At 41.3% G+C, this 27,677-nt stretch overlaps 1 protein-coding gene across 9 annotated transcripts in view; it reads left to right on the top strand.

Moving 5' to 3' along the window:
- Window positions 1-19,956, top strand: part of hdac4 (histone deacetylase 4) — a 205,109-nt gene extending 185,153 nt beyond the window's left edge. For all 9 annotated transcript variants that reach the window (XM_053681096.1, XM_053681100.1, XM_053681097.1 and 6 more), the window contains 5 exons: window positions 7,170-7,288; window positions 8,825-8,958; window positions 16,093-16,177; window positions 17,803-17,944; window positions 18,027-19,956. In XM_053681096.1, coding sequence (XP_053537071.1) covers window positions 7,170-7,288; window positions 8,825-8,958; window positions 16,093-16,177; window positions 17,803-17,944; window positions 18,027-18,066 — 520 coding nt within the window. In that variant the 3' untranslated portion in view covers window positions 18,067-19,956. The remainder of the gene's footprint in view (window positions 1-7,169; window positions 7,289-8,824; window positions 8,959-16,092; window positions 16,178-17,802; window positions 17,945-18,026) is intronic.
- The last annotated feature ends 7,721 nt before the right edge of the window (window positions 19,957-27,677 follow it).

Here is a 27,677-nt window from a genome sequence, read left to right as displayed (position 1 = left end):
GCATCTACGCTAAGCCAATTTCCCATCCAGGGTGTATTTCCGTCTCATGTCCGGTGATCCCAGTATAAGGTCTGCTACCCTTGACCAGGATAAAAGTTACTGAAAATGAATGAATGAAAAAGCATTCACAGTTAAAAGCACGTCTGTCCAGGACAGATGAGTTTGCTAATAGACACTTTAATCTTTATACACCGTTTAGTTTGATTTTCTCCTTTTTGCCGATGCGCTCGGTCCACCACATGAAGGACTTGGCAATTATCTGATGCATTAAATCCATGTTCAGCAATTTTTGAGTTCCAACCAAGTTGAAGGAACCATCCCCTTGCCAAAATCTTCCTTGCTTGTTCTCTCTTCTTCTCTCCCACTCTCTTTCGATCTCTTTCTCACTACCATGCCGCTCACATCATTCACACAGCACTGCACCCCTTCTCTGAATTCTGATTTATCTCTCCCTTAAGACTGGAGACGGAGAGCCTAACAGGCCATATATCTTTTCTTTTTGTCTCTGTCTTCCTGCTCTCTTGCACTCCTTCCCTTCTCTCTCTTTCCATCAACTACCATCAGTTTTTAATTCAAGACTCTCTCTCTCTCTCTCTCTCTCTCTCTCTCTCTCTCTCTCTCTCTCTCTCTCTCTCTCTCTCTCTCTCTCTCTCTCTCTGCTTGGTAAATAATGCGTTATTGCAGTAATGATAAAGTCTGAATGGAAAAATCTGTATCCCACCAAACAGATGAGAGGAACAGATAAATAAAGGCTGCTCTGGTGTAAACAACCAACATCTTTCTCTCTTTTGTTTTCCCTCCCACTGTCTCCCTTTCTCTGCATTTTCCTTATTTCCCTCTCAGCTGCGTTTTTGTGGGCCATGTGAGACAATGCGTGCCTTGCAGGCAGCACCTTCTTATTTAGCTACACTCAGTGCCACGTTGCATTTACAGGGGATCAAGCTTGAGATGAAGAAAGAGGGAGAAAAAAGATAAGAAAATTGGCTCTAATGAAAACCAGAAGCCATGAGCATTCTCGCCATGAACTTGGAAAAGGAGAGGAGAATTGAAGTCTAATTCAAACCAGCTCTCTGCAATGCCAGATGACAAGGCTTTGAAGTGTTTTCCCCCTTCTTTTCCTTTTAGGTCTTTCTTGACTTTTTTTTTTTTTTTTTTGTATAGGGGGAGAGATTGGAAAAGCCTTTGAGCCTGACAGATAGCCCTGGATAGCATTAACCCTTCGCTGGTCCTGGTGATTTTACAAGTGGGCCCCATTGTTTCCTCTAACCACTACTGGCCTCCCTCGTTTTGTGAATTAGACCGAATTGTAAGGATGAATCATTTTTTGACAGTATGTGGTCCCCTGTCCCACTTCTACTTCTTGCAATTTGTCTCGGTGCAGTGCAGGAGAATCTGTAGAGGCCTTTGCTAATTAGCGCTCGTAAATCTTCGCCAACCATCTCTCATGATCCTGATGTCTTCTGCAGTGGATCAGCTGCTGTTTGGGTCTTCCATTGCAAACATTTTCCTCTGAGAGATCTTTTAGTGATGATAATGGGAGGTGGATTAGAACATTTTATTTTTAGTGGAACGGATGAGGGCTTAATGAGAAGGACCTTGGCTTGTTTCTTGTCGGTGCCATGTGAAGAAGAAGAAGACCTTGTCAAATTCCAAACTGTGTGCGTTTGAAAGAGCATCTGTTCAATTGGAAATTGGATCAATTAGAAATTGGCCTGATCTCTATTTGGGGAAGCATCTTCATATCCTGTCGATACAAAACCTTCTGTTGTCTTCCAACAAGTTGCTCCTGCCAAGCCATGTTCCAGCTCTACATGCTACACGACTTTGACTCTTTCAAATGCTCTGCCACTATCCATAAAATAAAAGAGGTAGAAAGATTATTTTACTCTCCAACGGCTATTTGGGCTCTGGGCAGCTTTTACAAGAAGTTGATTGATGATCCATGTCTATCATTAGAACTAGAACCATCCATGCCTAGAATTTTGTCCCAACCATCAGAATTTCCAAAAGGATTCCTAGGTGAATACTTGTTCCCCAAAAATATCTTTCTTGGTTTAAAAAAATCACCGGGAGAGTCACTTTACCCTGATGATTTGGGGAAACCGAGGGAAAATTCCGCATGAATTTCAGGATAACTGTTGGGAAAGTATATTGATGTCAGTTGTTTTATGACTAAGATGGGGTACTGTCATCTTTAGAGTAAAGGGCTTTGAGGTTCACTGATAAGCTCTTGGGAAAGAGAGGAAAGCCCGTACGCCGTCAATGCATGTTCCTTTGGCCCTGGGAAAGCCACTGAGAGCGGCACAGTCTGTTCTTTTAGCACTGCAATAACCACTAAACACAGTGGGATACTGACAGTTGCTATTAATCCTGGCTCCGAAATGAGCTGGAAAAAAGTCCAAGGAGAATTGTACTTTATTTCTTGGTTCACACTTTTCAGTTATTGAAATATATGCTCTCAAGCCTTTCAGCATTAAATCATAGGGAACAAGACCACTAATCAAGAAAAATACAATCTAGCAACTTTTCCAAGATCCTATTTCTATCCTTAAACAGTATTTTCTAATGCTGCCTTTTTTAAAGCCTCCACTAGTTTCTGATGGGGAACATTTTACGGGCCTTTTTTAAGGTTTAGCGAGGACCCTGACTGTGTGGTATGAAGGATGAAGGCGTATGTTCCAGACCGATGAGGAGTCCTGGGTGAATGCTTCGTGATTATTAATATGGGTCTCTTTGACTTTACATGGCATGCTTTCTCTTTATGAGCCTTCCCTTCAAGAGGTGAGCTTAGCAGAAAAGCCTGGTGGATCTACGCAGATACCACTTCTGCTGTGTGTTTGTCTTTTGCATTTTGATCACACACAAGGTTAGACTGACTATAGGAAGCTTGGTAGTTTGGTAAGAAGTGTTCTCTGAGCGTATTCCACTGAAGGTCCTGACGGGCTGATCTCAAGGACGTCAAACCCAAGCCTGCTTTCTTACTCCTGTGGAAAAAGGTCGGAAAGACAAGGGTGACGCATGGAGAAGAGGGTTAAAAAAAGGTGTTTTGGGATCTGTGAAGTGTGAGAGGCACATGTGTTCTGTGAGGGTCACAGCCTGCTTTGATTTTATAGTTATTACGTATCTGTGTGGTCCAGACAACAAGTCATCCCCTTTCTGTTCATTTCATTTTGCTTAGAATCAGGAGTAAAGCAACATGCTGAAGTCCCCTGATGGATAGCAAAGACCCAAGACTCCAGCTCCGTGGCTCATAAATCTCAGTGTTTCCAATATAATAAGTGAAAGCTCTTTTCTTCTTCCCAGATCAAGAGAGTCCGTGATTCATACATGCGCATTAATGCAGAATTTCCACACCCGTCACCATGAGATCGTGGCTGTGACTTATGGCAGAGCACTGGAAGTTTTGGTGGGGGGTCCTTCGAGGGAATGTGATGATGCGAACACTTTTGATGGGTGCATGGCGCTAGCACGTCTCGCTGAGAACATCAAAGTGAGGCAGCGGGTTCGGTACCCACCCCACTGTTGGCGCTCCAAGTCTCGAATCCAGGTTTGTGGCAGCCATCGGCATGCCTGTGGCCTGCATGCAAAGCATCAAAGCTTTTGTGCATCACGCTCTAGACACAGGAGAAACACAGCCAGGCTTTGCTGTGGCTGCATAAGAGAAGCGTAGCGTCAGCAAGTGTCACCTGTGACAGAAAGTCTGCCTGAGGCTGCAGACAGCTGTAGAAAGAGACTTCTTTCGTGCTAACGAATAGGTTTTCCTTGTTTCTAGAGCTGGCTAAAATATTGACCTAAGACCATCAGTGGCCAGTCAACACTTTTTCCAAGCGACTGTTGTGGGACTGAATTTTTTTATTTTATTTTTTTTATGTGTAGCCACAAAACAAGCCAAAACATGCAATGACCAGAGTCACTGTCGACTGTGAAAATATGAAGTATTTTCAGCTTGGAGGACTGTGATGCTCTGAAAACCACCATACTCACCATATTCATTGGTATACCCACTGACATCCTCTTACCCACTCTTTCCTTGTTTTCATCAGTGCATCTTAGTTCCATCAACACACAAAAGGGTACGACCTGGTAGAGCCACAGTAGAAACTTCCCTAAACACTAAATTCAGGTTGGAGATGTGAATGATATTGGGCTGTGTGCTACAAATGCAAACTATGCTAAGTGCAGAAGGGGATCTAAAGCATGAGGCTTGAGTGGACCTCAGCCATCTCAGGAGCCAGATCTCTCACACCAAGCCCATGCATCCAATGTACCATGTTCCAGGGGTCAGCAAAGTACAGCTTCCAACAGCTGCTCCAAAATAGGTGTCATGTTAGCCGTTGCTGTTAATGCATAACATTCACGTTTACATCTGAGACATGGCTATAGCTACAGCAGCCAAACGTCTTGAACCAAATCAAATAAACTACCTATGTGACATGACCCCAAGCTGCACTAACAAGAACTGTGTTACATGGACTTAAACATCTTTGACAGTTATGGAACAGGATTGTGTTCCCCAGTACAAAAATAAAGCCAAGATTTGACGTCAGCATTTAGCCAAATCAGAATGAGGTAGATAGATTATTGTAGGATTTGTAGTGTTTTTTAAGAATACACTTAAATCCATGACGGGTATTTACAGACTGACTTCAGCTGCGGTACTTGCGGACAGGTTTCAGCTGTGCAAGACCTACCCACATCTAAATAAAAGCAACACAAAGCCAGCCTATAATCTGCCTACACCTACACTGCAGCGGCGAACTGTGCTCCAACCAGATCCTCAGAGAGAGCTCTGACTGCAGCCCCACCAAACCCCAGGCAGATCCAGTTCCTCTCCAGCTGCAGGTCAGCCAGTGAAATGCAGCATCGTAATGTAGCTTAATATAGCCTCACAGCTGGCTGTGCTTCAGGGACACTGGAACCGGCCAGCCAGAGGTTATACTCATAAGCTCAGTCATAATATCCTCATGCCCAGGCGATACACATGCCTCATGCTGGCGTGTGCTCTGATATTCCTTACCCAATGATAACATTCACCATGCTTTATGGCATGAGAGTCAGACAGGGGAGCATATATTTGTTAACTTCAATAAAAGTTCTAGAGTGAGGGAGGACTGATGGGAGTGTTTTTATGCCATATGCCGTGCTCAGTCACGCCATCATTGGGTCAGTACTGGACGCTGGGTGAGTCAAGCCGAGGAGCTGTGTGCATTGCAGGAATTGCTAGGAATCGCAGCCTCACTGCAAAATGGGCCATCAAACCCACAGTCCTTCTATCAATCACACATTGACGCTGAGCCTGTAACTTGAAATCAATGTAAGTTGGTCCATCCCCCCTTTCACATGGCTGTGTACCAAATTAGATGTTGATAGAAATTAGTCAATGGACTGAAGTGTCTACGGGTCCACGGTTGATACTAACTACATGGTTAACTTATATGTTTGTATTTGTGCAATAACTGGTGCGTCTCAGTTCATCAGCAGAGAAGCTCTCTCAAACCCGTGCAACAAAGTTCAGATCGACAAAGATCTGATTGAGCTTTGAATAAGATAATAAGATAATAAAATAAAAAAACATAGCTGTTTTTTTCCCTGCATGTCTTGTTTTTTTTTGTAAACATTTGCATTATTGCAGTTCTATGATAGTAGCATGGTATGGTTTGCAGTTCTATGGTAGTTCTATGGTATGGTTTACAGTTCTATTGTAGTTCTGTGGTATTGGTTGCAGTTCTATTGTAGTTCTATGGTATGGTTTGTAGTTCTGTTGTAGTTCTATGGTATTGGTTGCAGTTCTATTGTAGTTCTATGGTATGCTTTGTAGTTCTGTGGTATTGGTTGCAGTTCTATTGTAGTTCTATGGTATTGGTTGCAGTTCTATTGTAGTTCTATGGTATTGGTTGCAGTTCTATTGTAGTTCTATGGTATTGGTTGCAGTTCTATTGTAGTTCTATGGTATGGTTTGTAGTTCTATGGTATTGGTTGCAGTTCTATGGTAGTTCTATGGTATGGTTTGCAGTTCTGTTGTAGTTCTATGGTATTGGTTGCAGTTCTATTGTAGTTCTATGGTATGGTTTGTAGTTCTATGGTATTGGTTGCAGTTCTATTGTAGTTCTATGGTATGGTTTGTAGTTCTATGGTATTGGTTGCAGTTCTATTGTAGTTCTATGGTATTGGTTGCAGTTCTATTGTAGTTCTATGGTATTGGTTGCAGTTCTATGGTAGTTCTATGGTATGGTTTGCAGTTCTATTGTAGTTCTATGGTATTGGTTGCAGTTCTATTGTAGTTCTATGGTATGGTTTGTAGTTCTATGGTATTGGTTGCAGTTCTATTGTAGTTCTATGGTATGGTTTGTAGTTCTATGGTATTGGTTGCAGTTCTATTGTAGTTCTATGGTATTGGTTGCAGTTCCATTGTAGTTCTATGGTATTGGTTGCAGTTCTATTGTAGTTCTATGGTATTGGTTGCAGTTCCATTGTAGTTCTATGGTATGGTTTGTAGTTCTATGGTATTGGTTGCAGTTCTATTGTAGTTCTATGGTATGGTTTACAGTTCTATTGTAGTTCTATGGTATTGGTTGCAGTTCTATTGTAGTTCTATGGTATTGGTTGCAGTTCTATGGTCGTTCTGTGGTATGGTTTGCAGTTATATGGTAGTTCAAATGATAAATTGAAAGGTCTTTGTGTGGTGCCTTAATTTGAAATTCACTCCAGTAATTTTTCATCTGAGTCAAAAAGGTGGTTTAAACGATCATTTTTTGATTGCCTTTGTATGTGTACATCGTGATGCATGGATTTGAGAGAGCTTCTCTCTTGTACTGCAGGGTGGTTGAGTGTGTTGCCTGTTTTACCATTATCATGTAAGGTTTTGTTTTTGTTTTGTTTTTTTCCCCCCAAAATACCATGGTACACTGCTACATTTTTACTGTAATCATTACAGTAAAAGTTTTACCCCTGATTCTGCTACTAGTTTCTGAAGTGTTAGTCTATATATTGATACCTTGTTTTACTATTAAGTCTTAGAGTAGACGTTAGGTATTTTAATTATTTCTGAGTCAGTGTGCAGACTTTTGTGTAAAGGTTTTCTGCATCTAACTCTATGCTTGGCATTGATGTTTTATAAATAACTGTGATGGATTGTGGAATGATCATGTATGTCTTTATCTTCTTTGCAGAACGATAGTGATGCCTATTGCTAATGAGTTTGCACCTGATGTGGTTCTGGTTTCGTCGGGGTTCGATGCTGTGGAGGGCCACCCGCCACCACTGGGGGGATACAAACTCACAGCCAAGTGTGAGTAGCCATGTACCCATCACTCTGACACTTTTACACCACAGCACACACCAGCACACTGCCTTTGCTCTCCTCTCACAAATCAGGCTTTCATGCAACATAACAAAACAATGAGTCATTAATATAGGGGTCTCTCTCTCTCTCTCTCGCCTTTTTTTCCTTACTGTCCATGTTTGTATCACCTCTTTCCTTTTTGTGGCCTCTCTGTGTGGCCCTTCGAGAGGAGAGGAAAATCACACTGCTTGGCAGAATGCACAGATTTATTTTACGTGTAACTGTTATTCCAGTTTTTCTAGATTTCATGATGGCACACAAACAGCAAGACCTTTATTCCACTTACGGAAATATGTAGTACATCCATCATTCTCATTTACACAAACAACCCTTAACTAAGTATTCTTCCTCAGTAAATAAATCTCATATCTGGTTTAAGTTTAAAATATGGGGAAACATGTCAAGTCCCAAGGTGTATCTTTTATCTTATTACAAATCCATCCTTATACAGTATGTTCAACCCTTTTTTTTTTGTAGATTACATCTAACTCCAGAAATGACCCCGTGTCAGTCCTTATGCAAGTGCTTTAATGCATGTGTAGTAAAGAATAAACACTGGTTTGTTGTTGAGTGGAACCTTTGTTCACATTTTAGCCTGCGCTTGCACCAACGTTGCTGATAAAGTCCACTTTCAATCTGATTGTGATGCAGAATGGTCTCATATCAGCCCAGTGGCCTGTGACAAGACCCATTTTCCTCCACACACAAACACACATGCTTATCTGGACCTCTATAGAGCTGTATACACACACACACACACACACACATGCTTATCAGGACCTCTATGGAACCGTACACACTCATGTTTATCTAGATATCTGTTGAACACATAAACATGTATATTCATGTATGCACACACCAATTTAATTAACTATACATTCTTTAATCGGGATCTCAACAGAGGACCGTGCACACAGACGCATATTTAGTGGGTCTGGACTACACCCACATTTTCTCCACACAGTGGCCTCTAATGAATTTTCTGTCTAGTGCTCTATCTGTGAATTAAATCGGTCGTTTCATTGTGTGTACACATACTGTTCCTAATTCATTATACCATGTTGTCCAGGCCTATTGCAAAACAGTACCTCACTCACTTTTTTTAATCTCACTCTCTCTTTTTCTTTCCCAAGCGCTGAAAGGGAATGTAACAGTATTTGGATGCTAAACTGGCTTCTTGGAGAAGTCCGGATTGGTTAGAACAGGATGCATATAGTCAAAGAAAGATCAAAAGCAGCCTGGAGCCGAAATCCTGAGCCACATTTATTAAAATGAAACCTGCCTTTTATTATATGTTTAGGCCCACTAAATCCTGGGTGCCTTCTTTGCAAAAGAAAAAAATATGATGTAATACCCTTCTTTTCCTCCTTCTCTTTCTTTCCCTTTTTGCCTCGTCCTTGGCTCCTTTGATGGAGGGCCAAGTGGCAAAGCTCTTGGGTAATCTCTAAACACCACTCACACTTCCTTTCTCATTCTCTACAGGTTTTGGCTACCTGACCAAGCAGCTGATGGGCCTGGCCGGCGGCCGCCTGGTGCTCGCCCTTGAGGGGGGTCACGACCTCACTGCCATCTGCGATGCGTCTGAAGCATGTGTTTCTGCTTTGCTAGGAAACGAGGTAAGAACATACTGTAGAGCTGCACAAAATAGGGTCAGGGATTGTAGTGCAGTGAAGGAGTATAGATGCTCCTTCAGTCTGACAGGTAATACGAACTGGATCATAGGGCATGTTAAAGCCTTCGACAATAAACGTTTTCCATTCTGAGCACATTGTTGTGAATAAAAAGTCTGCCAGGTTTTGTAGCCTGGCACCAGAGTCACTGTAGTCTCATTTCCCTAGGAAGCATTGCATCGCACTATAAAGTTGCACTCTCTGAATATAGTGACCATTTAACTGCTCCTAAATGAAGCGAGTGGAAACGTGGTATCCTCACCGATTCGTAGATAAAACTCGACACAAGAAACCTCTTACAGTAACATGCAAATAAATGCCTTCGAGAACATGACCAGTTTTGTACACGGAGTAAAGATTGTCATGGCTTTAAAGTATGGGTTTAACCATTTTTATTAATAAAATTTCAGTATCATGTTAGAGTCTGCCAAGTTTGCTTCTAAATGAATTATCTTAGCATATTGAGCAGAATGTTTCATCCAATAAGAGATCTGTTGATTTTACTATTATGATTTAACTCCTTTAGATATTTGAATAGATCAGGTCTTCAAAAATACAACCAATCAGCCATGACGTTAAATCCACCGACAGGTGACGTGAATAACATTGATTATCTCATTACAGTGGCATCTGTCAAGGGTGGGATATATTAGGCAGCACGTGAACAGTCGGTTATTGAAGTTGATGTGTTGGAAGCAGGATAAAAAAAAAAAGGCAAGCTTAAGGATCTGAGCAAATTTGGGATGGCTAGACGACCGAGTCAGTGCATCTCCAAAACGGGAGGTCGTGTGGGTGTTCCCAGTATGCAGTGGTTATTGCCTATCAAGAGTGGTCCGAAGAAGGCCACCGGTGAACTGGCGACAGGGTCGTGGGAGCCCAAGGCTCATTGATGCTCGTGGGGAGGCTCATTGATGCTCGTCTTGTCCAATCCTACAGAAAAGCTACTGTAGCACAAGTTGCTGACAAGTTAATGCTGGTTGTGATAGAAAATTGTCAGAACACCTTTCTGTCATAGCCAGCATTAATTTTGTCAGCGATTTGCGCTACAATTGCTCCATGGTCCAGTTCTGATGCTCACGTGCCCATTGTAGGCGCTTTTTCGGTCTGTGGCCACGCAGCCCTCCTCTGATAGAAAGGTGTCAGAACTCACAGTGCATCATAGGGGGCTGCGTATCTACAGATCTCTGTCCGCCACCAAATGTGCCTACAACGGGCACGTGAGCAACAGGACTGGACCATGGAGCAATTGGAGAAGGTGGCCAGGTATGATAAATCGTGTTGGGGGTTTTTTTGTTTGTTTGTTTGTTTTTTGGGTTTTTTTTTTTTTTTTTTTTTTTTTTAAAACATGTGGACAGCCTGGTGTGTGTGCGTCACTTAACCGGGGAAGAGATAGCACCGGGATGCACTAGAAGGCAAGCCAGTGGAGGAAGTGTGATGCTCTGGGCAATGTTCTGCTGGGAAATCTTGGGTCCTGGCATTCATGTGGATGTTACTTTGACGTACCACCTACCTAAACATTGTTACACAGACCAAGTACACCCCTTCATGGCAACGGTATTCCCTAATGTCTGTGGCCTCTTTCAGCAGCCCTGCCACACTGCAAAAATTGTTCAGAAATGGTTTGAAGAACATGACATAGAGTTCAAGGTGTGGACTTGGCCTCCAAATTCCCCAGATCTCAATCCGATCGAGCATCTGTGGGATGTGCTGGACCAATAATTCCGATCCATGGACACACCACGTCCTTACAGGACTTAAAGGATCCGCTGCTAACGTCTTGGTGCCAGATACCACAGCACACCTTCACGGGTCTCGTGGAGTCCGTGCCTCGACGGGTCAGAGCCGTTTTAGTGGCACAAGTGGAATTTACTGTACACAATATTAGGCAGGTGATTGTTATGGCTGATCGCATGTATATTCTTTGTTTTGTAGCCTATTTAATTTTTCTTCTTTTTTAGCATTAGCAATTTGGTCAAGATATTTTAGTATACAAATCAATCATCCTGCTCTCTTAATTTATTTCTATACAATCTTACAACCTCTCCTCACTTGTCTCATCTTTGCTGAGCAGTGTAGGAGGAAGCTCCCACTGCAGAGGAGTAACAAGGAGTCAAGTTGAAAAATTGAAGGTTAATTGTGGAAGTGTTCCTTCTTGAACAAGCTGTTCTCTGTGATTCATGGCACACAAAGGCTCACACACAATAAAATGCAGTCCTTCTTGTCATCGCTGTTCTGGTTAAAATATAAAACCCTGTTTAGACCCGTGTATATTCTGTTGTGCATTGCTAGGTTTTGCACAAAGCTGTAAAAGGGTTTCGTCTTGTTGAAGGAAATGTATATAGTTGACAGGACAGCTACTGATACAGCAACAATGCTTGGGACATGAAGTATTTCATGGGCACGCCTTCACCGTGTTTAATTGGCTGAAAAGAAAAGCTGCTAAAGCCATCTGCTCTAGCCCTGAGAGACCTTAAAGAACAACTAATGGCATCCTGCCCACAAGGAGAGAAAAATGAAATCAGCCTCGCTCAAACTCTTGGGCTCACTTTTCACTTTTTTAGCAGCAGGCTAAGATGAGCATTGTTAACAGAGTAACATGCTGCCACTCCAGCACTTTTCTCAGCCGGTTAAGATGACGATCTTGTTCGTTTTACTTTTAAGATGAGCTTGTGTGTGTGTATATATATATATATAGGCCTGGAATATAGGCTGTAATATCAGAGCGGTTTCCAGTCGACTGGATGAGGAGAGAAATAAACAGGACAATAAGACTGGCTGTTGAAGCTTGTAAAGAGGTTGCCTGAGTGTGGAATTGTATTAGCCCTACAGGACCGAGATCTTGAGAACTGGAGGCTAGAGGAAGGGCACGAAGTTGGTCCGCAGCTTAGTATCAGTCAGTGTATTTGATTGGATCGCAGCTTAGATATCAACCTCTCAAAATATAGTAACAACAAATGTATATGGGTCTGCAGGAGAGGAAACAAGGAGCAGGTGAAGAAAGACAGAAAATGGAGACAACAGACGAGAGGAAAAGAGTGGGAGTGTTGTTAAATATAGAGCTACCGCTGATCCAAAAAGCTTCACTGCTGCTCTGTGGATACGATTCAGACACCTACAGTCATCGTTCACCTTGGGGGCGTGATTGGTGTAGAATGTCAGATCTTTAAGTATTGTTGAAGACATACTCTCTCGCACGCTCTCTCTCGCTCTCTCTGCAGTCAAACAATGTCCCTGTTCCACATCTGCAAGCTGTTAAGCTCACACTTTATGCAGATGGGGTCACTAACAGAGAGCAAGATACAGAGATGAAGTAATCAAAGGAAATTAGGAATCATTTGAAGTCTAACGGAAGCCGTCATCATAAAACCGCACTAGAGTTATTGAGATATTGCTGTGAAACATTTTTGGTGGACCAAACACGCTTCTCTCACATATAATCGCATGCCTCCAAAGCCCTAAAATAACATCAGTGTTGTGACACCATCTCAGTACATAACATCTCAGTTCAACTCATCATGGCTCATTAGCCGAGTCCATCTGTTTTGCCGCCATGCAAAATACTACACGCGTCGCACGCCAAATTCAGACACACATGATTAATAAGTAACGCTGGTGTTTTTTGTGGCATGTGTCCATCAGAAACCTGGCATGGGTTTTCTCAGTATCTGAACAAGTGAAAATCAGCAGTACATTTCATTCGATGACCCGAGCAACAAGTAATTTTGGATCCAAAACTCGGGGTTGAAATCCCCAAACTCGATAACAGATCAAATAAACAGAGAGTAAGGCCTGTAATCAGAATTCAGGAAGCAAGTGTTTTATCATGGCCTTTACAAAGGCTTCAGTGTAATAGAGTTGGAATGCTGGCCACCATTTCATGATGAGGCAGATAGAACAAGAGAGGGAGTGTGTATATGTGTGGGTACACACACGCTCTAGAGTGTGTTGAATACTCTTATGGGAGCACAGCTGCTTCAGCTAGCCAGAGCCCTAAATTAACCCATCATACTCATACAGTCTCAAGCCTACACATTTTGATCCCTCCTGATGAGTCCTGGTGATCCACTCTTGATGATTTCTCCTGGTTATCTCCTAATGCTTCATGCTGTTCGTCATAGAGAAGGAAGGCGAGGATGGTTTCCACCACCGCCTTCTCCTGTGTGACTGGTCATTATATGAAGCGTTTTACTGCTGGCTCCAGTGTGAGAAATATTCAGTTTTATTGGAAGGTAAAGCAATAAACATATGGAGTCCCTGCTATAATGAGGATTTAGTTTCCTCTCCAGAAAAAGTAAGTTCAGATTAGGAGCGATGGCTGGCAATAAACTTTGCCACCACTGACCTGTCACCCCCCCCCCCCCCCCCACCCCCTCCTACCTCAGCTCTTCAGTGACTAATCAAAAGTCTTTTCAGGTTAAATACTTCATGAATGATGCATGAGCTCTGATGTTAGTCAACTCTGAACTCATGACTAATTGGTGAATTCGCACTAACAGATGTTTCTCTCCAACTTGTGGCTCCCAGTAATTATTTGATAAACAACAACCTAATAGGCTAATTGTTACCAGTCACTGATTAGGTTATCCATGTGTTTACCCAGCAGTTATTGTAAACATGCATGGTTTTACCTTCGAGTCCCATCTCCATGTTCTACCCTTTGGAAATGTCCAAGGTCACAAATAATTTCATGATATTCTCGAATGTTTATATCATACAGTCTCTGAAATCTGTGTAAGATGTTCCCTTGGATTTGTGCCATGGGTTTAGATTTAGTGCTGTATTAGCAAAAGTGATTCTTTATCTCTGAAACTGTATGGGTCCTCTCACTTGGCTTGGCGAGTTGGAAGAACTCCAGTAAACCCCTGTGTCATTGGGACTGCCTTGCATTCCATACCCGTTGAGCTGCTTGGAGAGTGCTGACAAGACCCATTAATGTTTATAGCAATGCACCATGGTCATCTTTCAAACTGATGGACAGACCGGCCCCCATCGGCCTGTGCCAGAGCAGGTGAGGGTTACACTCTCAGCAGGGTCTGAAGGAGGGATGTGGCAATGGGGGGAGTAGCTTGGGGTTAGTAGGTCGAGGCTATGGTGAAGTGCAACGAGAGATTTCTGACGATGTGAGGAGATTGGCTGAGACTGGAAGTGAGTTACAGGGAAGCTGCACAGCAGGGCATCATGAGTAGATGACCACCTGGCTTTACAAACACAGAGATGACTGATTTCCTTACCACATGGGACTATGCATATGGGCACAAACCATGCCTGTTTGAATGAAAGCAGAACTGTCACCACACTAAAATGTCTGGTTATGGTGCACACTGTAGAGCACAGGTGCCAAACTCGAGAATGGGAATGGGCACTCTTCTCTTAGAGCTTGACATACTTCCACTCTGTTTAATGCCAGTGGCTCAACACTGAGCTCTATTGTCTGGCATGGGTGCTCTGTCAGACAGCCACAGCCCTTGGGCTCCACTTCAGCCTCACATTTAACTCTGGCTTTCCTCATCTGCAGTTGTAAGGTACTGGATGTGCATGGCAGACATCTACAAGTCAAGCACAAACACTTCTCCATTTAGTTCTTTTTCATTTATAGATTATTGTTTGATTAGGAGAAACAGTGCTGTATTTGTATGGGACTGAATCTCACTGTAAATCTAATTCTCACATGGTATTTTTAAGGAGTGTTGCTAATCTCTCTTTTCTAGTCACAAAAAAACGCCCATTTTGTAAGTCTGTGGAAGGAAAAGGCATGCTCTGTTTCCTTTCCTCCTTGGGCACTGTAACATTAGCCTCTGTTGTTTTTTTGTGTGTTTTTTTTGGGGTTGTTGTTTTTTTTTTTTTTAACATTGGCATCCTTTTTCATGCCGCCTGTAGGTCAGCCTTTCTTCTTCCTTGCATTTTCACATTAAAAGGTTTTGTTCATTACAGCTTTCAAGGCAATGAAAATGAATTGTTCCACACCAGTGATGGATTATTGCCTCCTTGCCATTTCCTTTGGGATGTGGCCACACTTATGCCCTTGAAATTCGACAAGGAACAAAACAGAGTATTGTGGACTGTTGTGTGTGCTGAGCCAGGATTGTTATAAGTGAAGTGTTAAGTCTTAACTAGGACATACAGTACCTTAACACTACACTATCCTCACAGCCATATCACCGATTAGTGCCGGCTAACCACCAACACTACAGCAGCATTGCCGATAACCCTGCCAAACAGACAGCAGTCCTACAGATAACCCTGCCAGTCACACACCTGTCCTACAGATTACCTCCCAGACCGACACCTGTCCTACAACTAATCCTGCAAAACACACACTGTTCTTGCAAATAACCTTGACAAATGATCATGAGTTCTGCAGATAACCCTGTCAAACACACACCAGTCCTGCTGGACGGTCTTGCCCAACAGACACCAAGCTTGCATATAGCCCTATCAGATAGAAAACTGTCCTGCAGATAACCTTGCCAAATACACAGCTGGTCCTGCTGAGAACTCTGCCAGAAAGACATCAGCACTGAAGCTAGCCCTGCAAAACACAATTGCTACCTCTGGCTGGACAAGAGTAAATTGTTAGCACTGTTGCTAGGAGATGTCCAGGAGACCATAATTGGTGATTTGGGTGGGAATGAGCTCTCAATTTTCTGTTAGTGACATACCACAATTGTGAGTGTGTGAGCTTAAGTATATGGGAAAAGGCCAATTAGCATGCTCTTCGAAGCAGGTTTCCCACCCTGGGTTTTACATGAGGAACAGTTTGAAAAAAATACTTTTCCTGAGATGCATAAAGCCACCACTTGGGGTAAAATCCAGCTCTGCAACTAACCCTGCCAAGTGGTCACCAGCACTACAGCTGTAAAGGCAGAGATGTATGCCAGTCTGTCACCTAGCAGGTGTTTTGCCAGTTACAAGTTGATTAATTTGTTGGTTGAAATATGGCGAGAAACATTGTAAGACTGCATGCATGTAAGCACTGTTGATAATAAGATGGAAGAGTATGACTGTCCTAGTAGTGAAATATTGGACTGAATGTAGAGCCATGAAAAGTGTCAGTGATGTGATGTGAACTGTTTTCCCTAGTTGGAACCACTACCTGAGAAGGTTCTTCAACAGAGGCCCAATCTCAATGCTGTGCGCTCCATGGAGAAGGTTCTCGAAGCCCATAGTAAGTGGACATCTTGCACTTACAGTGCTGCAGGAAAAAGTATTTGCCCCCATCCTGATTTCTTCTGGTTTTAGACATATCTTGTACTAAAATTGTTTCAGAAATTCAAACAAAGGCAACTTGAGTAAACACAAAATACAGTTTTTAACTATAATGTTATTCGCTGAAGCGAAAAAGTTCTCCAATACCAACTGGGCCTGTGTGAAAATGTATTTGCCCCCATAGTTACTAATTCCCCAAATCTGTGAAACTGCATTCATAATGGGGTTCAGCTGGACTAGACGCAGCCAGGCCTGATTACTGCAAACCCTGTTCAATCAGATCAACACTTAAATAATTCAACAGCGTGAAGTTGGTTAAAAGGTCTTAGCCAGTAAAAAACTATGCCAAGATTGAAAGAAATTCCAGAAATGATGAAGAAGGTGGTGATTTGAAATACATCAGTCTGGGAAGGGTTACAAAGCTATTTCAAAGGCTCTGGGACTCCAAGGATCCACAGTGAGAGACTTTATCTCCAAATGGAAAAATTCTGCACAATAGTGAACCTTCCCAGAAGTGGCCGACCTTCCAAAATTCCTCCAAGAGCACAGCAACGGCTCATCCAGCAAGTCAAAACAGAGCCGAGGACATCAAAGGAACTACAGGCCTCACTTGCATCAATAAAGGTCACTCATGACTCCACTATCAGAAAAACCCTGGGCAAAAATGGCATCCATGGAAAAGTGGCGAGGTGAAAACCACTGCTAACCCAGAAGAACATTTAGGCTCATCTGAATTTTGCCAAAACACACCTTGATGATCCTCAGACCCTTTTGGGAGAATGTTCTGTGGATTGAGGAGTCGAAAGTGGAACTGTTTGCAAGACAGGGGTCCCGTTACATCTGCCGTAATCCAAACACAGTATTCCACAAAAAGAGCATCACACCATGGTGGTGGAAGTGTTATGGTGTGGGGATGCTTTGCTGCTTCAGGGCCTGGGCAACTTTTAAATAATTGAGAGAAACATGAATTCTGCTCTCTACCAGAAATTCCTAAAGGACAACATCCAGTCTTCAGTCTGTAAGTTGAAACGCAAGTACATCTGGATTATGCAGCAAGTCAACAATCCAAAGCATAGGAGTAAGTCCTAGTCCTAGAAGTAAATGAAAGACTGATCTCCAGTTATCTGAAATGTTTAGTTGCAGTTATTGCTGCTAAAGGTGACGCAACCAGATTTGAAGTTTAAGTTTATCTCACATGGGTGACAGGTGTTGAATAACCTTTTTTTGCTTCAATAGAGAAAAAAAACCTGTATTGTGTGTTTACTCAGGTTGCCTTTGTTTTATGTTGTATTTTGTTTGAAGATCTCAAACTATTTAGTGTGAGAGATACACATTTACATTTATATTTATTCATTTAGCAGACGCTTTTATCCAAAGCGACTTACAAATGAGAAAATACAAGCAAAGCGATATATCAAGCGGAGGACAATACAAGTAGTGCTACCGTACAAGATCCACAAAAACGGAAGAAATCAGCAAATACTTTTCCACACCACTCTTTGAATGTTTCATTTCTCAGCAGAACAATCTCTCAGTATTTGATGATGATTCTAAGCATTGTCCTCTGTTCCATGTGTGTTGAAGGTAAGTACTGGCGCTGTCTGCAGCGCAGTGTTTCGACGCTGGGCTACTCCCTGATCGAGGCTCAGAAGTGTGAGACAGAGGAGGCTGAGACTGTAACCGCCATGGCCTCATTGTCTGTAGCCACCAAGAACATGGGGAAACGGTAGGCTCTGTTGTTGGACTGCAGTAGTTGTATGTAGAAGTGGTGTAGTCGGTGACATAATGGGTTTGTGTCCGTGTCGCAGGTCTGAAGAGGAGCCAATGGAGGAAGAACCACCACTGTAGATGACGGTTGACCAACTTGACTGGGTGACCTCCTTGGCTCACAGCCTCTCACTGGTGTGTGACCTCACTCTGCTCTCTCCATATGTTTCATTTTGGCCACTCCAGGCTCCATGGCACCGCCTCCTCTGAGTGCCTTTTCAGCACAGAAAGCAAAACCGACCGAAGACGTCTCCAAAAAAAAAAATCCAAGCACACCAGTGTGGAAAACCTCTGCAGTTTTAGTCTGTCTCTGTCTAGAGCAGGGTGTGTCCAGGCCTCCCTTCTGCTCTGTCTGCACAGACGACTGCTTTCAAACAGGATGTGGACTTGCGTCTCACTGCTTGAAGCGAGAGCTGGTGCTTTCAAAAGCAAACTCTTCTTTTCATGGCCACTAATGTCCGCATGGTCTCAACTGTGGACGTTGTCACGGCTGTGTCCTCGTCTGGTTTTATTTCTTGTCTCTTTGGTTGTTTTATTTGGTTTGTCTTTTCTTGAGGAGGAAAAAGTGACTGGTGCTGTTTCATTCCGAATTGGGAAATTCTTTGAAAGTTACTTCTGGATGCTTTGCGAGATGGTTGAGAGGAGAGGCCGGAGACATGGGCAGGGTGGGAGAGAGGTAGAAAATTTAGAGGATGTGTGGATGAAGGCTGACGAAGCAGCTTGTCTGAAACCCCTCTAACACACACACACAAGAGAGACACTGAGAGCTTGTGCCTTTTTTTACAGAGCTGGTGGATTTAATGATGATTTGAGAAGAACATTGCCTTAAACTAGTTCCATAAAGGGAAGGCCATCGGGTACTTCCGCCCCCTCCTTCATTTTTTTTCCAGGAGCGGAATGGCTGGAGGCCTGAAGGACAGAAATCCCTTTGCATGTTTACCAGGAATGTCCTGCAGACTTGTGCGTGTCTCACACACATTATCATCATTTTATTGGCAATTTATTTTCCTCTGCATTTTTTCGATACTTGCTTTGGACTTAACTTTTAAATAACCAAGAAGGTAGTTGCCAGCCATATCCAGGCAAACATCGTTGGAGCAGTTTTCAATTGATTCTTTAGTACTTTTGAGAGCAAGTACAGCCCAATGTAGCTACTTGTTCAAACTCTATGACCAAATCGATACATCCGTCTCCGTTAACTAGCATGCACTGTTACTGAACACCATTCCCAGTAGACCAGTAGAGGAACACAAACTAAAAGCATGAGATATTACCAGTACTTCAGTGCCACTAACTGCAGGCATACATGATAGGACTGTTAACATGTTTATCTTCTTCTACAACTTGGTGTGGTTTATGAGAAAAGTTGAACGATTGAACTATTTATATTTTTCATGTATTTCTCACGGCAGACGTTAGGCGTTTTATAGGTACTGTTTGAATGTCACAGTGTTCATATTCGATTCAATTAATAGTGCTAGCTAATCACCGATAATAACCTTCTGTCCAGATGGCCAGTTTTCATCGACATCTTTCAACTATGAGCATAAGGGCTGGAAAACAATTTTAAAATATACCGTCGAGCCTTCAGATGTTCCAGCAGATCGATTCGGTGCTGGTGCCCAGCATGATGTTTCCTAGCAGCACTGCAGTGGACGTCCCTACAGATTTCACTTCAGGCAGGTGCTACTGTCTGAGTGAGTGAGTGTGTGTGAGTGTGCGTGCGTGTGTGTGTGAGCGTATGTGTGTGTTACGCAATCCAGGAAGTAATTGGACCACCAGCCTTCACCCTGATAATGATGCTAAAACCATGGAGATGGCTGTGACACTCCTCGCATGAGTCTCTGAGCTGAGCGCATACTGTAGGAATGGAGCACATGCATGGCAGCATATGTATGCATTTTAATGGTCCATTTACTTGTGTGTGTGTGTGTGTGTATGTGTGTGTATATATATATATATATATATATATATATATATATATATATATATATATATATATATATATATATATATATATATATATATATATATAAAATATAAAAAATATAAAAGATAACATCTACACAAGCATGCTCGCTGACGACTTCATTCACTTTGACACTGATTGAACACATCACACTGTGGACTGATGTGGACGGGCTAATTTGTTTGAAAACCCCAACTCATGTTCAGCCGCTTGGCAACTACCTTTGTCATTGTATGAACTTACGATTCTTTTTTTAATATTCTCATACGCAAGGTGGGAGAAGGGCATATTAACGAAGGAGACATGACTTGCAGTCACAATTGTTCTTAAAGTCTTATTGGTATACCGCATGACTACTCCATTCTGCCAGTTTTGTCTGGGTTTTTTTTTTTTTCTTCTTCTTCTTTTTTTTCCCCTTGTCATCTCAAATCTTTTTTTTTTTTTTTTTTTATACTTATTTTATTTTTGTTTTTTTGTTTTTTTTCATTTTTGATTATCGTTTCCCTGTTACACTCTGTACAGTTGACAATGTTGTTTTACATGCTTAGAGCTCGTAGTTCTCTTAGAGAGCAGCCTTTTACACACATGCTGGGGTTCTGGTTTTCTTTGGGAGGGTGAAATTGAGATTTTTACTTTGTATAATGATTCCAACAATTGTGTATTTACTATATGTTCTGTTTATAGTAGATTTATATATAAAAAAAAAATGATCTATAGATATATATTATAAAAAAAAAAAAAAAATTACAATCATGTTTGGAGAGAAAAAAAAAATCTTTTGGAAGTGCAAGGTGATATGCTCATATATCTGCTCAGTCTACACACTCTTCTGTCCTCCTGGCTGCTGTTGGTTTAGCACTGCGCTGGTTCTACATATACAGTCTCATGGCACTTCATAATACAGCGACTTTAACGCATAATATCTACTGAAAACACAAGCTACGGTCTTGCTCAGTGAATGTTCTGGCAAGTTTGTCAGTTTAGACCAAATGAAATTTAGTTCTCTGTTTGATGCATCGAAATTCTCAGTGCAGTTGATTGTGTATTACGCAGCTGCTTGTGTTAAAAGCACTTGAAGTAAGATGTACTTGTTATTGTTGTACTGTAGCATGAACACTTTAAAAAAAAAAAAAAAAAAAAAACACACACACACGAAAAAAAAACAAAGCTGCAGTGTTTCTTAGTTTGTTTCACACACCAGTTCTTTTATTGATTGAATCGCACTAAAAATGTCATTGATTGAGCGTTTCGCTGAAGCTTTAATCAGTGTTCTTAATGAAGTAGCGGCTTCGATGGCTCGCTTGACCAGAACTCACACATCACTTTGCAATAACAGTCTGAACTATGGCAGCCATTTTCTTTCTTTCTTTCTTTCTTTCTTTCTTTTTTTTTTTTCCCTCCTCAAACAGAATCTTTGTATATCTGGTTTCTCAACCCAGCATCCGGATAAACAACAACAAAAACACATTCCATTTATTTTCATTTTGTTCCCATTTATTCGACCATTTGTCATTCCTGCTAATTTGCCATTAAATCTGGGCCTAGCTTGTTTATTCAAAGGCCTGGGTAAATTTCTCTATCGTTCTCTTTGCTCCACCTCTGCATGGTTTATGTGTCGGCATGCCTGTCTGTCCTTGTAACATATTTGCACAACCGACGAGCACTGTAGGACGAGACTTTTCCAGCATCGGAGAACGGCTCGGGACACGACTGCTTTCTTGTCTGTTCTGTGGTCAGGAAGCAGAAAGAACGATGCTCCTTGTGTCCAACATGTGCTTTTTACTTGTTTAAAAAAAAAAAGAAAAAAAAGAAAAAAAAAAGGAATAGAGAAAGCTAAACAATTTCAAAACATTTGAATATTTTACGAAACAAAACTATCTAGCACTTGTGACATACAGACAACAGATTTTATTGTATTTATGTAGAACTTTGTTTTAGGTGAACTACACACTACATATTATGCCTGTGTGATTTTTGTTTTGTTTTTATATATATATATATATATATATATATATATATATATATATATATATATATATATATATATAAAATTTTATTTTTTTTCCCCCTCCTCCTTTGGATGTACTTTTGGGTTGAGTGGAGAGCATCTGGAGTCATCAAAGGGCTTTTTCCAGATGTTTGACAGGTATGTCATCCTCAGCCTGTACTTCCCTTTATAGCCAGTAATATATCTATGACCACTGTGGCTCGAGAGCAGTTCTAGGTTTACAGATGTAAGAAATGCATATTATTTTTATCACTTTGTTTTGATTTTCTTTCCATTGTTACAGAAGACATTTTCTTGGGACCTTTGCTATTAACATTTGTCTTTGACATCAACTATAAAGTATCTTGTTTTGGAAAAACCACAATGTCTTGTTGTTTTATTACACCAACCGCATTTGGTCGAGAAATCTTTCTTTGAAAAGAAGCATTTACCTACACATAATGTGCTTGAAAGTATACCTTTTGTACATTCTCAGAATGGTTGCTAGTGTTTTGTTCTGTGATTTTGTCAAATTCCTCATCACAACCTATTGCAATTGATAAAGAAGAAACACTGTTGTTGTTAATTAGATTTTAAGCTATTTAATACTGTCGGAACACGTTATCGCTGTTTTCCCCCATCAGCTTTGCACCACGGTGGCTGTTAGTTTAGCATGTAATTCAAGCATGAAGCAGCATCTATTCTAAAGCTCGCTGGACTGTGCAAATGATTGTATGTTGATAATGAAATATTGATATTTCCAAAGATGAAAAGATCTTTTGGTACTGCATATTTTATATTGTTACATGAGTTTCTAGTTAGGCACTGGCATAAAATGCTTCCGGGTAGAGATGTCCAAGGTCTTTATTTACAGATATGAAGCTCGCCGGACAAAGCAAGTCCACGTTCATTACTGTGGGAGCATATTGGGTCTCACCTTTACCGATATTATTCATTCATCTTCACTAAATACTTCTTCCTGGTGAGGATATTGTTGACATTTTGGGATTCATTAGAAAATGTCACATAAACAAAAATGCTAACCATGTGAGAGGGTGGGATTGGTCCGATTCCTCCAGGAGAGGGATTAAATAAACAGTCCCGTGCACAGCACTAAAATAATCCGGACACATCGAGTGTGATGGGGTCAGTCCGAGTGCGATGCTGGCACTTGTTAATAAATCACAGGTGTTCCTGCAAATGTAGCGGTCAGTATATTAAGTATACGTATACAGTATTTTAATATACAACAGTACATCAGAGATTCAGGGAGAATAATACCACTTCATTTTTTTTTTTTTTTTTGTCATACTAATTTAAACCACACTAAATATCTTTGGGTTTCATGTTGCCTTTGAGAAGCTGCAGCTGTGGATATTTTGCTCTGCAAAGATGTCCAATTGTACAGTTTTATTGGCATCACCAATAGAAAGGTCACATGAAGTCCACTCTGTTTTGCTGTGGTAGATGGAAAGGTCATGCTGTGTGTGTAACCCAGTGTTTCTCAATCCCAGTCCTGAAGTCTCTCTGACCTGCACATCTCTGTGTTTGCTCTGATTATACTCATAATTACTGGCCCTTCGTGATCAGCATCAGGTGTTTCCCAAGGCTGGGATCAACAGCTGTGTCATCTCACGTTCACGTTTCTTTCTCGATGGAAGACGGTATATAGAGTGTATTCAAAAAGTATTCACACCCCTTCATTTTTACCCATTTATGTTGTAGCCTTATGCTAAAATGCTTTGCATTTCCCCCCCCCCACATCAATCTACACTCCATACCCCATACTGACACAAATAAAAGCCAGATTTGTGATAGCTTTGCAAATTTATTGAAGAAAAGGTGGGGAAATTGACTGGACATGGAATTTGAAGGGGAAAAAAAAAAAAGTCAAATTCCAAGCAGCGTTGCCTGTGTCGTGAACTGAGGAGAGGCTTCTGTCTGGCCACTCTGCTATAAAGCCCAGATTGGCGGGATGTTGAAGTGTTGGTCAGCTGTTAGATCTTATACTGTATAGACCGGTATGTGCTTTTCCAAATCATGTCCAATCAATTTGCCACAGATGGACTACAATCAAAGTGTAGAAACAGCTGAAAGATGGCCCTGAGAAATGGGATTCTTCTGAGCTAAATGTCAAGTGTCTCAATATTTGTGTCAATGTGATATTTCAGTTTTTTCTTTTTAATAAATTTGCAAAGTTTTCACACGTTTGTTTGTTTTTACTTTGTCATCATGGGGTATGGAGTGTAGATTGATGTGTGAGGGGGCGGGATGTAAAGCATTTTAGTATAAGTAAATGTTCTGCACTTATATAGCGCTTTTATCCAAAGTGCTTTACACTGTGTCTCATTCACCCCATTCACACACACACCAATGGTAGCAGAGCTGCCATGCAAGGCGCTAACTTGCCTTCGGGAGCAATTTGGGGTTCAGCGTCTTTCCCAGGGACACTTCGGCATGTGGAGTCACGTGGGCCGGGAATCGAACCGCCAACCCTACGATTAGTGGACGACCCGCTCTACCACCTGAGCCACAGCTGCCCATCATAAGGCTGCAACATAATAAACTGTGGGGGAAATGGAGTCTGAATACTTTCTGAATGCACTGTAACTCATCTGTGTTGTCAAGATATTTCATTTAGTGACTATATGTTGATACTGTGATCTGTCTGAGTATGTTAGAAAGTATTGTGGGTATCATCAGTACTTCTGAAACACTGAGTGACGTCACTGTTACTCTGACAAGCAGCTGACTCTGTTTTAAAATCCATTTTTACACATATTGCTTTATTTGCTTTTACCCCTTGTTAAATCATTCATTTTTCTAAAGTATAAGATATATTGAAACCAGGGTTTCTTAGGATTTAAATGTGCATTAAATATTTATTTCTTAATCAAGAAGTATTTTACAACAGAGTTTTCACTTTAGGTTGTTTCCCCAGACATCTCACTTTTATTTAGAAAGTTGGATTAGCAGCAAGGAGCTCAGCCTACTGGGTTTCTCTCTCTCTCTCTCTCTCTCTCTCTCTCTTCTCTCTCTCTCTCTCTCTCTCTCTGTCTCTGTCTCTTTCTCTCTCTCTGTCTCTCTCTCTCTCTCTCTCTCTCTCTGTCTCTCTCTCTCTCTCTCTCTCTCTCTCTGTCTCTCTCTCTCTCTCTCTCTCTCTCTGTCTCTCTCTCTCTCTCTCTCTCTCTCTGTCTCTCTCTCTCTCTCTCTCTCTCTCTCTCTCTCTCTGTCTCTCTCTCTGTCTCTCTCTCTCTCTCTCTCTCTATCTCTCTCTCTCTATCTCTTTCTCTCTTGCTTGCTTGTCTCTCTGTTTCTCTCTCTCTCTCTCTCTCTCTCTCTCTCTCTCTCTCTCTCTCTCTCTTAACTTCTTTGTAGCGTGTGTCTCTGTGAACGTGTAGCTGAATGGATGTAGCTCCCCTGGCTATTATTTTTTGTTTATTGTAGTTCTAAGCATAATTGACTGGTCACTTTAATCGAGTGGATTTAATCCAAAAGTCAAAACATAACATGAATTAGCATGAATTTAACTGCAGTTTTAATAAAATGAGAAAAAGTTAACTTAATATGATAAATATTTGCAATAATTTTTACATTATTGAGGAATGTAACAGTATAACATCAAATCAGGCATGTTTCAATGTTATTGCATGAAAAAAAAAAAACTTTATTTATTTTTTTTACCATATTTAATTCATATTTTTGTGTGAGCCAGAATCAGAATTCAACGGTCATGATTGGACTTATACGTCAAATTTAAATTGTTGGATCATGTTTTAAACTGAATCTGTTTTGAAATTTTAAGGGAAAACATGGCATTATTCCATTTAATCAAAAAAAAAAAATTTTTTTAAATGATAGAAGCCTGAAAATATAAATGCCTGCAATGCTTTCTATGACCAGCGGAGGGTAGCAGAGAGGCCCAGGCCTAGACTCATGCCAAAGATTACCAACAATTCTGTGTGAGACATGGCTCAGATATGTCTACATAAGCAGATACTTGTCAGAACAACAGCTGATAAAAAGAAACAACAAACAGAAAAAGCAGCTGATCTGTAAAGCCATATTCAAATAAACAGTATTGTGATGAATTCTGCTTTGTTTGCCAAACTAAAGTCTTTTGTCTTGCTTTAAAACTCGGAATACGCAAGTGTAGGCCTGTGTTATAACTCGAGACGTTTAAATGTTCATAAATCTGAATGTCTGAGATGTGTGACAGGGAATACAAATGGACTCAGACGCATAGCTAAACAAACAGAGACACAAGGGAAAATATTTACTGTTTTAGCAGTCATTAAAATCACGCCTTCAGGCAGGACAAATGTGGACAAAGGAGACGTGAAGTTGGGGAATGTGTTTATTTTTCAGGACATTTAGGAGCCGAGGTGCTGTTAAAGCCAGTGAAACTGTTAAACAGATCATCAGTAGTTGCCTGTTGACCATACTGGCTAACCTCATAACCCCTGCCCTATAGCTTGGGGTTAGATAAACCCAGGAGCAGCTCTGCACTTGATTTGAGACACCCTGGCTTTTCTCTAATCAAGAGCCCTGTAAAACTTCAATTCCGTAATAAAACCTCGACACGGAATTGAATCATGACATAGTAAAGACATCCCAGTTATTTTCTTCACCACAATGACTGTCCTGACTGTGGTCCCAGTTCTCTCTCTCTCATGCTGTGTGTTCTTGCTTTCTTCAGCTCATCCTCTTCAGGAAGGCCACTCAGTCTATCATTAGCATCTCCTATATTAGCTTCTTCTTTCAGAGCATCTTTCAGTACACTGCTCTAGTTTTTAATTGTGGTGATGAATAGTGGTGGAGGCCCATTGCATCTCTACGCCAAATTACAGTTCAGACCTTCCAAGTTGTTTTGATAGGACCTAGGAAACAGCTCATGTGCAAGTGAGGGAGGCTGGGTTGTAGTTCTCGTAGCCAACCTTGGTCTCAAGACCACTGTACCACCCCGCAGGCCTGAGCCAATTTTGTCTGAATCTTGCCTTGGTCTTGATCATAATTCTTGAAAATGGGCAAAATAAAGATGATACTCCAAATTCCACCAAAGAAGTTCATTACATTGTAATATTTATTCATGATACATGATCAGCTTTGCTGTTTATCTAGCTTTGCCTGCTTTTGCTTCGACACAGTCTGCTTAGCGCAGCAATCATAGGTGTAGCTTACACTGGGGACACTGGGACTTTTTAGTGTTTTGTGTAACATGTCAAGATCTGGCTACTGGTAGAGCACCCTGTGAAGGGTGCTTGGACCCCGCATATTGCTGCTTGTACTGGATTGCAGATTGGTTCATTTAATTGGACTTTTCCCAGTCATCATTCCTAATTCCAGCACTTTTCAAAATAAAGTTACACCCCTGGCAGCAATGTTGACATCATTGTATTTGTTGCTGATGGAGTTCTGATTTTTTTTTTTTTAACCACAAAGAATTTTCCGTTGGAAATAAGAAATAAGGCAGGAGTTTGTTGGTATGAGTTCGTTCTTTCTTTCTTTCTTTCTTTCTTTCTTTCTTTCTTTCAACTCGACTGAGACAGTATTGACTTTTACACACATTTAACTTCTTCTAAATAAATGGATCTTTTCTCCACAGGTTCTCAGTTCAGGTTCAGTGACATTAATTCTTCATCTGGTTTTAAGATCGGAGTCAAGGTGCTTGTGGTTTTTGCTCCGTGCTATTGCTTTACTGATACTCAGATATTCCAGACAGCTATTTGGATCATT

Source organism: Ictalurus punctatus, chromosome 6 (assembly GCF_001660625.3).
Source record: "Ictalurus punctatus breed USDA103 chromosome 6, Coco_2.0, whole genome shotgun sequence".
Lineage (NCBI taxonomy): Eukaryota > Metazoa > Chordata > Actinopteri > Siluriformes > Ictaluridae > Ictalurus > Ictalurus punctatus.
Note: the sequence above shows the minus strand (reverse complement) of the source record. Positions and strands in the feature narration are given on the sequence as shown.